This window comes from Psammomys obesus, unplaced genomic scaffold (assembly GCF_907164565.1).
Source record: "Psammomys obesus unplaced genomic scaffold, mPsaObe1.curated_primary_1811, whole genome shotgun sequence".
Taxonomy (NCBI): domain Eukaryota; kingdom Metazoa; phylum Chordata; class Mammalia; order Rodentia; family Muridae; genus Psammomys; species Psammomys obesus.
Genome location: NW_026593286.1, coordinates 25,510,703 through 25,524,154, shown reverse-complemented (window position 1 = coordinate 25,524,154; position 13,452 = coordinate 25,510,703). Strand labels below are relative to the sequence as shown.

General features: G+C 43.6%; 1 protein-coding gene across 1 annotated transcript in view; it reads left to right on the top strand.

The window, feature by feature from the left end:
- The window catches only part of Pth2r (parathyroid hormone 2 receptor), an 80,526-nt gene that overhangs the window by 65,326 nt on the left and 1,748 nt on the right, over nucleotides 1–13,452 (top strand). Inside the window, exons 11-12 of the mRNA XM_055616793.1 lie at nucleotides 9,471–9,609; nucleotides 11,384–11,425. Of these exons, the coding sequence (XP_055472768.1) occupies nucleotides 9,471–9,609; nucleotides 11,384–11,425 (181 nt within the window). The remainder of the gene's footprint in view (nucleotides 1–9,470; nucleotides 9,610–11,383; nucleotides 11,426–13,452) is intronic.

Genomic DNA, 13,452 nt, shown 5'->3' with positions numbered 1-13,452 from the left:
TAAATTACAACGCCATTCCTCTTGTTTTGGGAATCTTTCTGAAATAAGCACTTTTAGACCATGGGCAGTGGACAGAAGCCAGGATAACTCCTGAAAGGCTTTGATCCCGGGCCTAGTTTGTATTTTCATTTAAACTGTAAGACCACACAGTGGGGCAGGCAGAGAAGTAAAAATTTACAGTAGGGTATGGGACAGTCACCAGGTGTTAAGAGCAATTACCTATTATTTCAGCAATTTCCCCAGCTTTGTTCTGTTTTATGTAGTAAGGGAAGTCATGCCTGTCAAATAGGCAGCACAAGTAGTGCTGCATGTAAACGAGCAAATAAATCAATATAAACCAGTACTTGGTCTTTTACATCTTATTCTGTTTAATTCCCTCCTTCTCATCTTCCACAACATCAGTTTATATTCACTTTACATCAGGTGTAATTACCTTACAAATCTATGTTGGAGTACTTCTGGTGTACCATCTGCACTGTACTCTGTTGGCTCTTGGTTGTCCTTCTAGCTTTAATCGTTTTAAGCACGCCGTTGGCATTTTCTCATGCTATTCCCAACCATCTCCCCTTTCAGTGTTAATCAAGCCTAATCCTCTAGGATTTTGCAGGACCATTGTTGCCAAGTAATCTACTTCATTCTGAAGAGTGACTATGCTTTTTGTAACAAGAACTACATGTTTCTTGCTTTGAGTAGAGACCTGGCTAGGATGAATTTATTCGATGCCTTATTGCAGAGTCATTGGCAGTCATGGAGACTGTCAGAATTGTTCCCAGCAGGACTGGTAAAAGTATAGGAGATCTTTTACTAGAGGATATAAATGTTGCTGGATCTTGCTGTCTGGTAGCACATCTAAGTTAGAGGCCAAGAACACTAGCCTGCAACTGTCTTCTGGGTAACAGGTGTGATCACCATTGCAGCCTGCACAATAGGTAGTGCTAGGAGCTACTGTTCTTTTATTTAGTCTAGTACAGCCTTTTCCATTTCTCACACATCGGACTTCTCTTACGACTTTATTAGATGGCCCAGTTATATATGTCCTTTTCCTGCTGTTAGCCTGGCTTTGGTTATTTGTTCCTACTCCAGTGTAAGTAACCCGGCTTGCATGTAAACATATCCAGCGATCCTAACATAGGTAAAGGAACACATGGCTGGCATTTATTAAAGTCAACATTTTAGACATGTCTTTTTTCAGATGACAGGCTTTATGGGGTCATTTCCTATAATATTTAACCTTGTTTCCCCATCCCTAAAAGCCCGTTATGGCTTTAACTCCTCCTCACTCTCTGGGAGATCCCTTCCAGGACCCTTTCATGGCAAAGCCCATGTATTACCAGAATAAAGAACAATAGGTTCCCCACAATCCATAACTCTTTTGTCTTTTGGCTACTTGTCCATGGGCAAGGGTCATCTCCAAAATGACACACAGCCTATTTACCAGATGGAGGGCAGTTCCATCACAAGTATGATGAGGTCCAAGGGGTGATCAATAGATGAGCATACACAGGATCAGGAAAGTAGCATGGAAGCTGAGCTGTCATCTTCATTCTGAGGTTGTTTTGAGATTGTAAGTTTCAGAGGCTGGTCAGGGTTGGCTCACATCAGCCTTGGTGTGGGTCCTGGGGTTTATGCACAACTTGACACTTGCAACTTTGAGCAATTTTCTGTGTAGTGATAGCCAAGTCTTTCAAAACCTCCGGAACCCCACAGGGGATGCATGCTTTCTAGTTCCAGAGACTTTCAGTGAGCTGAGAGCTGGAAGAGGCAGCCTCTCTGGGCTAACTGTGGTCTCGGTGAAGGAGATCTCACAGAGGCCTCCATAAATGTCAACAGAATCTTTCTGGAATAAGATCTCTGATGCCAGTGAGAGGAGAAGAGAGAAAATGTTATCAGTGGACCAAAGTCAGGACAGCTCCAGAAAGGCTTCGATCCTTAGCCCAGTTTGTGTTTTTATTTTATACTCTAAAACCACAAGGCAGGGCAGGCAAGCAAGCAATATTTTACAGTAGTGTATGTGGTGGCAGTTATCGGGGTTGTTAAGGGAAATGACCCATTGTTTTAGCTATTTTTTCAGGTCATTCTGTTCCAGGCAGCAAGTGAAGTCATGCTTGACAAATAGGCAGTACATGCAAGGGCTTTAAGGAAACCACTAATAAATCAATACCCAGTAATTGCTCTTTTATACCTTATTCTAGGAGTTGTCAGAACTTGTAAAATACAAAGTATGAAAGAGTTCACTATGTTTCCTTTTGTTGGACTTATTCCAGTTGTTCAATGTCAAACAAACATAACATTTAACGTGTAGGATAAAACCAATATAGCACAGCAGCAGAGCAGACAGATTTAAGGGTGTATAATCACCTATGGTATAATTTTGGATGAATATTTTATTTCTTTGAGTCTCTATCCACAGCTGGAAATAAATAATATGCTTCTTTTACAATAAGTGAGGCAACTGTAGGGCTCTGGGGTAGCCTGGTGCAAGATTCCTTTTTTTATATTAATTTTTATTATTTTAATATTAATCACAGGTTATTTACTTTGTATCCAAGCTGTAGCCCCCTCGATCATTCCCTCCCAATCCCACCCTCCCTCCTTCATCTCTTCCCTGTCCCTTTCCAAGTCCACTGATAGGGGAGGTCCTCCTCCCCTTCCATCTGATCCTAGCTTATCAGGTATCTTCAGGACTGGCTGCAATGTCCTCCTCTGTGGCCTAGCAAGGCTGTTCCTCCCTTGGGGGGCAGGGGGAGGTAAAGGAGCCAGCCATTGAGTTCATGTCAGAAATAGTTTCTGTTCCTCTTACTAAGGTACCCACTTGGATACTGAGCTGCCATGGGCTACATCCGAACAGGGGTTTTAGGTTATATCCATATATGGTCCTTTGTTGCCCTGATATATTTTTTCCTTGTAGAGCTCCTGTTCTTCCCCGGTCATATTAACTTCCCCTTTTATCACATGATTCCCTGAACTCTACCAAAGCTTTGGTTATGAGTCTCAGCATCTGCTTTGAAACACTGCTAGGTAGAGTCTTTCAGAGGCCCTCTGCAGTAGGCTCTTGTCCTGTTTCTTGTTTTCTCTTACTTCCCATGTCCATCCCATTTGTCTTTCTAATGAGGATTGATCATCTTACCCCGGGTCCTTTTTCTTGTTTATCTTCTTTAGGTGCACATATTTTAGTATATTTATCCTATCTTATAGGACTATATAAGTGAGTATATACCATGTGTGTCTTTCTGCTTCTGGGATACCTCACTCAGGATGATCTTTTCTAGATGCCAGTATTTGCCTATTTTTGATTTCCTTGTTTTTGATTGCTGAGTAGTATTCCATTGTATGAAAGTACCACAGTTTCTGTATCCATTCCTCCTTTGATGGACATCTGGGTTGTTTCCAGTTCCTGGTTATTACGAATAAAGCTGCTACAAACATGGTTGAGCAAATGTCCTTTTTGTGTACTTGAGCATCTTTTGGATATATGCCTAGGAGTGGTATAGCTGGATCTTGAGCAAACACTATTCCTAATTGTCTGAGAAAGTGCCATAATGGTGCATGATTTCTAACAGGCTTGTTTCACTCTTGCAAGAAGGAAGCATGGAAGTAAGGAAGAGAGAGAAAGATACTGAGCTTTTGCAGAATCTTTTTCTTGAAGTGAGGAAAGTACATGCAGAAATGCACACAGACATGAGAGAGAGCTTCATTCAAGTCCAGGAGGGATCTGGAAAGGCTCAGGATACACAGGGCCCCTTAGCTGCCCTCTTGTGATTTAGCTAAACATGATTCTCCAAAGAAAACTAGAGATGTTTTCCGTACTCATTTACTCAGAGAGTGATGAGGGCCAGACATTGTGAGGACTGGGTATCTATTGGATATCCAAATGGGACATCTGACTTCAAACCATTTGAGTCTTTTGCATTTCTTTTATACCTGGAGCCATTACCATACATCCAGCAAGCCAGAAAATCTGTATCAGTTGCTACATGCCCTAATCATCTTATTAGACAGCTGTGCTCTTAGAGAAAGCCAAGCTACAAGGCTGTACTGTGTGTGTATGTCTGTGATTGACCATATGGACAGTAATAAACATCAGTGCCTGGAGTTGCTGGTGTCCAATATCCTATAAATAGAGAGATAATGTCCTACATGTAGATTTGCTAGTCGTATGCTCTGCAGGATAAATTCTAAAAAATCACAGGTTACATATAAAAAATGAACACAGTTCAAACATTTTATTTAATTCCATAATTAATGAAGGAGATGCTGAAACATTTCACCTGGTTCAAAAGAGAGCATATAGTTAGGTAATTTCTGCTGGAATGACTTTATAAATGGATATAAGCTGAAAGGCTTGTCAGTGCCTACAGAGTTACAGTCAGTGGCCTCTACAGTGTGCTGGATATAATTCAAATTTCATTGGTCTGGAATGACTTGCGTTTCTGCGGTAGAGTCCTATGATGGTCCCTGGGATCCCTAGTCTTTGGTATCCTATATGTGCCACGTGCAATACTTGTCCCATGAATGTGGGAGAGATTTACGATGACTTTGTTGATCTCTCCTTGATTAGGTTATATTATATGTCAAGGAAAGTGGTCTAGTCACTCTTATGTTATTTTACACCAATCCTGTCCTGCAAGCCTGAGAGGAGTTTTGCTCTGAATGTACAGGCAGCCTGTAGGATCCGAATGATTCTTGGCTGAGATCAGAAGACACACCTCCAAGTTCAGTGGAGGCCTTTAGAAATATGAATGCACTTGTAAGAGAACCTTAGGTCCAGATGTGAACCCAGCCCTTGCCAAAACCTTGGGTTCAATCTTGAGAGCCTCAAAATAAGACCCAACTGTGTTGATTTCTATTTCTCCCTCTGCTTGGCAATGGGGCAATGGGTATCACTTAAGGCACTAACTTTGTGGTACTTTGTTATTCAGCAAAGATGAGGATGCATCCAATCGCTCTTTTTACAGACGATCCCTCATCCCCACAGAGCTATAAAACAGCTCAGTCATATTAAAAAAAAAAAAAAGAAAGAAAATTCGAAGGTCAGAGCTAACAGGATATCAAATGGATTTCGTTTCCTAATGCATTTTTTCCCTCTAGTCTGTATTGAAATTGAATGGTGACAGAACTTTTGCATTTGTGACCATTTTATAATCTATTGCTCTGATTTAATTTTATCTTTGAACCTAGTTTTTGGTTCCCATCTACAAAAGTAGGAGCAATCAAAGTTAGCTGGATTTTGAAAGCACTCTCCAGAGGAACTTACTCTGCATCTTAAAAAACAGAACTTAATTTTCTTTTCAGAGGGATGTTAGACAAGAGCTTTAAGGCTGTGCAAGCGCAGTTAATGCAATTCCTGGATCTACTGAACCGTGTTAAAATGCCTTAGGTGTTCACAGCATCGTTCCTAGTCTTAGAGTCACAGGAATTCGGGCTCACCGCTCAGCATGCAGATTCAGGACAAGTACAGGCAGGTTCTGAGAGCTGACAGTGTTAGTCGGGTCCAAGAGACCCACTGCTTGTCAGAACGATGTCTCGAATGGAATAGACTAGTGTGGAGTTCTAAGATTGAAGACACTGTAGACAAGGCAAGTGAGGACTCAGACCAGTGGAAGAAAAGCCCATAGACTACAGAGGAAACTTTGAGTGAGGGACAGGTAGCTGAACAGTGCCAAGAGAACATGGTCCTGACACTGCCGAGGCACCAGAGACAATGAGGGAGGCTGACAACTCCAGACATTGAGCTAGGTGCCTCCATGAGAACCTATAGGTAATCCAGGAAACATGCTATGACGGAAAGTGTGTTGGAATGATGATTTCCAAGAAAGCCTTGGCATACTAGAGCCTCTACAGGCTTATGGACCTCGCCTCACTTATTTCTAAGAACAGATATATGAATCAGTCTTTCATAGGTAGCAAACATCAAGCTTAGATTCTGGATCTAGTTCTCTCTAGCCTTAGCTAGTGAGATCTTGGCTCACCCACACAGCTTGTTTCTAAGATGAAAAATAGGAAAAAAAAATAATGTTGCTAGAGGAGGGACTGGTAAGGATAGAAGGCCTAAGTTGTTCAAGATTCTTGGGTGTAAATTATTCACAAAGGGGAAAATTTAAGAAACGAGTAAGAAATAGGTCACATGTGGCAATTTCCTGGATCAAAAGTGCAAACAAACGTAAGTAAGCCCAAACTGGAAAATGGTGCACTTGATGTCCTGGTGACAGATGAATTGCTGCAAATTTAGTGGCTTTAAAAAAACACACTTTCCATTTCATTATGTGTAGGTCAGGGACCTGAGTACTGCTCCCCTGCTTCCGGCTGTCACAAGGCTGCAACTGAAACACCAATCAGGGCAGTGGCATCATGGGAAAGTTTGACTGAGGAGAATATATATGGGTGTACATTTGGTTGCTTGTCAGTTGATGTACAGATACTACTGTTTCTTGTCACACGAGCCTTTCAGTGGAATAGCTCACAGCTCATGGTAGCTTGCCTCACTATAGAAGGCTAGGAAGAAGGCAGTTAGGAAGCAGTCATGGAAGCAGCATCGTACCATTGTTATCCTGATCTGCTAGAAGAAACTGCCCAGCCTCACCTTGCTCGGGGAAAGGACTGATGAGGGCAAAAGTAGCAAGAGGTGGGATCAGCAGGGGCCATTTTAGACAGAATCAAAGGGATTAGACAGAATCACAGCTGTCCAGATGTGCACAGCTGTATAGACAGGGTTATGAGTGGCTAGGTAGGTACAGAGAAGCGGGTATGTGAGACAGCATTTGGTGAACTCGTTCATGAGAGTCTGGAGTCCGAGAGCTTGTGGTGAGCCTTCGACAAGCCACAGTTTCAGGACTCTGTTCAAGTCCGAAGTCTTACAGCCAAGGAAACAAAGGGTGTAACCCTCAGCCCCAGAAAGATATCCAACAGCTCAGGAGCCCGTGGGTTCAATCCCCGCATCCAAAGGCTGCGGAGCTTGGGAGGCTGAAGTCAAGGAGAGCAGTGCTCCAGCTGCAGAAGAGAAAGAGCACATGGATCTTTCCTCTGCCTTCTGGTTCTGTCTGTTCCTTTGGTGCAGTGACCTGCTCCTCACACACAGTTTCCCTTACAGCCTGTGGGCTTTTTGTCTGTTGGTCTGAGTCCTCATTACATGCTTACATCACATGCTCACAGTTCCTTCAGTCTTAGAATTCCACATTGGTACATTTCATTCAAGACAGCATCACTGATAAGCAGTGGGTCTTATGATGCTCTGAACTTACAGGGCCTGCCTGTACTTGTCTTCTTTCTCAGTACTAAGTAGTGAGCCTCAGGTGATTGGTGGTACCTGACACATTGGCCTGGAACTCACTATGTAGAGAAGGCTGACCTCAAACTCCCAGAGATCTCACCTGCCACCTCTGTCTCTGCCTCTGCCTCTCTGCCCCTGCCTCTGCCTCTGCTGTTGCTTCAATGCTTCCTCAATACTGCAATTAAAGGCATGAGCCATATTTTCCCTGCCTTGCCCTTAATCCGAATGATCTTGTATATTTGAAGCAATCCTGGGTTTTCCAAAGTGATGGTGTGATGTTTAGTTCTAGGTATCAGCTTGACTAAGGATGGTATAGAAAAATGGTAAAGCATTATTTTGATGTGTCTGTGAAGGTGTTTCCAAAGGAAATGGGTACATGAGTGACTGTATTCAGTATGCTCCCCCATCAGGAAGAGGAGGTAAGAGCTAGCCACTGAGTTCATGTCAGAGACAGTCCCTGTTCCCCTTACTCAATACCCACTGGGATATTGAGCTGCCATGGGCTACACTTGAGCAGGGGTTCTATGTTATATCCATGAATGGTCCCTGGTTGGAGTATCAGTCTCAGAAAAGACCCCTGTGCCCAGACTTTTTGGATCTGTTGCTCTCCTTGTGGAGCTCCTGTCCTCTCCAGGTCTTACTATCTCCCCCTTTTTTCCTAAGATTCCCTGTACTCTACCCAAAGTTTGTTTATGAGTTTCATTATTTACTTTTATACAATGCTGGGTAGAGTCTTTCAGAGGCCCTCCGTGGTAGCCTCCTGTCCTATTTCTTGTTTTTCTCCTTCTTTCAATGTCTATCCTATTTGCCTTTCTGAGCGAGGATTGATCATCTTACCCAGGGTCCTCTTTCTAGCTCACCTTCTTTAGGTGTACAGGTTTTTGTAGGTTTATTCTATATTACATGTCTAGTATCCACTCATAAGTGAGTATATGCCGTATGTGTCTTTCTGTTTCTGGGATACCTCACTCAGGAAGATCTTTTCTAGTTCCCACCATTTGCTTGTAAATTTCATGATTTCCTTGTTTTTAATTGCTGAGTAGTATTCCATTGTGTAGATGTACTGCAATTTCTGTATCCATTCCTCTGTTGATGGACATCTGGGCTGTTTCCAGGTTCTGGCTATTATGAATAAAGCTTCTATGAACATGGTTGAGCAAATGTCCTTGTTGTGTACTTGATCATATTTTGGATATATGCCTAGGAGTGGTATAGCTGGATCTTGAGGAAACACTATTCCTAATTGTCTGAGAAAGCGCCTGATTGATTTCCAAAGTGGTTGGACAAGTTTAGTCATATTTTTCTATTCTTATACTCATAATAAGATCATTTACTTTCTGTTCATAACCCTGACTTTTCACTGTGCACATGAAAACCCATGACTACATCCTGAGAGCACAAGATCAAGGAACTTAGACTTACCCAAGAACGAATGTCTTCTTTGATCATTAACTAGTCTCAAGCCCATTTTTTTCCACAAATACAACTATGTGCCTGTAACTCAGGAAAGCTCCCTGTGCTCCTTTTTCTGCCCTATCCAGTCCTTACCACTCTACAAGGACAGGAACATTTTACTTTTAGTTCCAGTTTTGCTATATCTTCCTGACAAAACAACGTAAACCATCTCCTTAAACTTTTTATCAACTACCCTAACTTCCTAAAACTATTTAAGTCAAAACAGGAATTCTGTAAAATCATTAATTAATCTAAACTGTATTATACTGTGAAAGTTCATCTTCATATTGATCTGCAGGAAAATCGCTGTGTCCTGTGAAGCAATCACAGCAGACTATGGACAGCGAGCATCTCCCCATGCCCATTCTCACCATGCTAGATACAGGAGGAATATGGCAATGACAAATGTGAGGAGGCATAGGAGCAGCAAGAAGCCATCCAGGATGAACCCCTGGGGCTGGGCCTCTTTAAGATGCAGCTAGCCCAGCTGTGCAAAATGGTGGACCGTCTTCCGGAAGTTCACTTGCCCACCACAGTTCCTCCTGCATGGTGTTCACCAACACACACACACACACACACACACACACACACACACACACACACACCAACCAGCCATAGAAAACACCCACAAAAGAGGAGGAAGAAGAGTCAGCACCTCCGATCACCGCTAACGCTCATTTCTCCTGTGAGCTGCGTCTCCGGAAGGCAGCTGAGGTTGGTTAATGGGAAACCTTATGTTTTCTTCCAGGAAACTGGCTAAGTCAACGCTGGTGCTGGTGCTGGTGTTCGGCGTGCATTACATCGTGTTCATCTGCCAGCCGCACTCCTTCTCGGGGCTCTGGTGGGAGATCCGCATGCACTGTGAGCTCTTCTTCAACTCTTTCCAGGTGACCAGCCACTCCTCCTCCGGCTTGGCGCTTGTGATTATGTTTTGCTCATTCCCTTCACCCCTTTCTCTGCCCTTCTCTTTGGCTTGGTGCACCCGTCTTCTGAGGGTCTTTCTGGCTCTTACTGTGTTCCCAGGTTAATTCTCTGACCACAGAGAGAACCAGCATGAAGCTGTTTGGCACAGGGACAAGCCTGGGTAGCAAGATAAGAAAACACACTGTTGGAGAGCACACCATTGCTGCAAAGCAGAGCCTTGGTGTGTGTGGAAAGTAACTGAAATTAAAAGAAGTCAAAGGTAGGGGAGATGGAGACAGGGAAGAGAAGGTGCGCAGAGGAAGGGGCTGTAGCCTCCCACTTTATCTTTTCGTAAAGAAGATGACTGCAGCCTCTCAAATGGACCGGTCTCCACTCTGCCTCCTCCCCCCCACCTTGAATCTAGTGACATATTTATTCCAGAGGGAGTAACCGAGTTTGAGACAAATACGAGTGACCATGGCCCAAGAGCACAGATTCAAGTTACCCACGTGGAAGGGATCACGTGAATAGTTCATAATCACAGGAGGCAAGGAAGTCATAAATCAATGACGAAGACAAAAACTGTCTGCTGTGGATTTCAGGTGAAACATGATGGTGTTCTTAGCTCTAGGTTTGTGGGACGCTAAATCAGTACATCCTAGAGGGTTTACCTCCTGGTTAGAGAGAGATGTAGTCTGCCACAAGGTGGCCAATGAATGACTCTCCAGGGAGTTGAAGATAGCCTGGGAGATCTGGGCTCTTAATCAGCAACATCCCAACTCTCCACTGCCACAAAATTCTAACTGTTGAGGCTACAGAATTTGTAACACAGGGGACTTCAGTTCACAGCAGCCTGAGCAGCTGAAATTTTTACACTCCGTGGTATTACTTACTTGCCGAAAGTATCCAAAGGTTTCCTGTTGCACTTCCGTGTCAACAGAGTGTTGTTTTCTGCCACACACAGCCCAGCATGGGCTGGAGCCTGTCAACACTCACCAAATCTCCCACTGAGCTCGTGGGAGCTTGCTTCACCCTAGTGCCTGGGACAGGGGCAGGGGTGTCACACTCTGCTCTTTTTTCCCCCTGAATGCCTCCCCCCCCCCGCCATCTTCATCCAGTTGACATCTTGCTCTTGTCACTCTGACCAGCTTAAATGTCACCACAGAGAAGTCTTGGCTGAGTTTCTGACCTGATACATCCACCCTGCTGTTCCCCTAAGACCCAACCCCCATTGCCTTGTATTTTTTATGTGGTCTTTGGCTTATCTTTTATCCTGGTCTCCTCCAGAACTGTTTTGTTTACATTCTCATCTGTGTCATGCTGAGTCACCTTTAGCACAGTGTTTAAGCTCAGTAGAGATTTGGAGTTTAAGAAAAGATTCTTTGTGCTCTCACCATATAATATTCTATGTGGGTGGCTTCTAGCGTTTAAGGCACATAAATGTATTTTACTAAGCAGGGGAGGAGTTTTATGTGATCTTCAAACAGCAATATAAATGAAACCGAACAATAAGAATCAGTTCTTTGCGTGCCTCCGATTATTTTACTCAGTTATTTATTTGGCTTGGCTGAAACCAAGGGAAGCTCACAAACAAATGTAATTTAAACACAAATATTTGGAAATATTAGGAGAAAATAATTTGTGTAATTTCCTGGAGAAATCATCGAAAGCCAGGTTTTCAGTTGGTGAATTTTGGCACCAGACACCTTCCTGTCTTCATGAATTGCCACCGGGCTCATGTCCTCCTTTTCTCTACAGGGTTTTTTCGTGTCTATTGTCTACTGCTACTGCAATGGAGAGGTAAGTCTGAAGATGCCAAGGGCCTCCGAAGAGAAGCTCCAAATTAAATTTTGTTTTAATCCATTCTGTGCCATTATGACAGAACACAGAAAAATTAGAAATTCGTGAAGAGTAAAGTTCTAAAAGTGGGACTGTCCAAGGTCATGGAGGTCATATCTGACCGGGATCTTCCTGTTTCATTATCCCATGATGGAAGGCTGAAGCAAATAAGCTCACATCTCTAAGAGCAAGAGACAGAACTCACAACCCTGAGCCTCTTCCTAATGGGTGGGGTGGCTCTTATTCTAGCTAATTCTAAATCAATTCTGGTTAATACTAAAGCTTTTGGTGCACACCAAGTTTTATAAGTAGTCAATAACTTTCCTTAGGATGACCCTAAGTGAAAATAAGTTAAATTTCATTAAAACAGATAAGCCTTACACTAGAATCTGGGGATGGGACCATCTATATCCATTTGGAAGTCCTCAGTGAGAGGGGAACTCCATATTACATCATCATATGGATGATGCCTAGGACACTGGGGCTTTCAGGGTGCCCTGCTGTTGTGTGGGTTACTGCCTCCTTTTTCTCAAGTGTCCAACTTGCTCCAAGTCCCAGGAGGACACTTGGGACACAGGAGGATGCTTCCAAGAGTATATTGGATTCCATGGGATGTTGGTTTCTGCATAAGGATCTTGAGTGGCAACTTGTCAACTCACCAATGTTGTGGTTGACTTACAGCTACTATGTATTCAAGTGCTAATTGCTTGCTCCTCTACCCCTGAGATCTTTACTGTCTTGTGAACTTTGGCTCCCAAGTTATCCCTGATTGGCTAAAAAAAGTTGCCCACAGCCTGAACCAGGTAGCAGAGAGGTAGGAGGATCAAAGGTTCATGGGCTTGGGGGTGGCAGAGGACCACAGGGAGAGAGAGGAAGGAGGAACAAAGGAGGATGTCACCGTGGGTTAGGGGAAACCAGGAGCACATGGCAGAGAGCAGCTTGCTCTGAGGACTGGCCCGATGGAGCAGGGACAGCCCAGTTGGAACATGTACGAGTATTTATGGGGGTTTGGGCTGGGAGCTAGACAAGATAGCTGAGAGGGTCAAGATCTATCCAGCTCCCATGCTTTAAGGCATATGAAAAATTTAACAGGGCTCTGCGTCTTTTATATATATATATATATAACTGGTTAAAGAATAACTGCCACCGAATTGACCACCAGCATTAAGTAATAATAACAAAATAATTAATTCCATTTACATATGTGCTAATAAGCATATGAAACTTTATTAATTATCAGTAATATTTTCACACCCTGGTTTTACTGTTGCATTGTTTTTACCTTAATTTGCAGCAAGGCTAAGTATGCTTCATTTATCTATCTATCTATCTATCTATCTATCTATCTATCTATCTATCTATCTCCAAGATGAACAGATGAGAGATGACACCAACCTAGAAGCTTTTGCTTCCCCTGGTGTTCTCAGGAAAAACTCAGTAGAAAGGACCCTTTGGTAGCAGGCGTAGAACCCAAACCCCAGTCTGGCCGGATTGCAGCTGCAGTGCCTGCTTTCCTGTCTCCCATCTTTCTTTACTTTCCTCCCTCCTGTTTTCTCATGCAGGTTGATAGCCGGCAGTTTCCTTGCAAGCCAAGTACCTCCCTTGCCATTCCCTTGCCTCGGGTGCTGTCAGACATCAGACTTTAAAGTGCTGAGAATGGAGTTTATTCAGTAGCTCCTTGAGAGGAGAGGAGAGGAGAGAGCCGAGCTCTGTTCTCATCTGGGCAGAGAGAGTTTTGAGAGCTTGGTGTTTGGGCGCTCAGCGTTTGAAGCGGAGGAGCACAGACAAGAGCTTCAGACAAGGGCTGGTCGGGGCGCAGGGGTTGCTGTTAGCTAGGCTATGCCAGCTCAGTTAAGGCTCCATCCTTCAACACAGAGAGAGAAGCAGAAGCCCCAGCCTCTTGATGGCTACAACACAACTAGTGGGAACGACTATTGAGCAAGAGAGAGAGAGAGAGAGAGAGAGAGAGAGAGAGAGAGAGAGAGAGA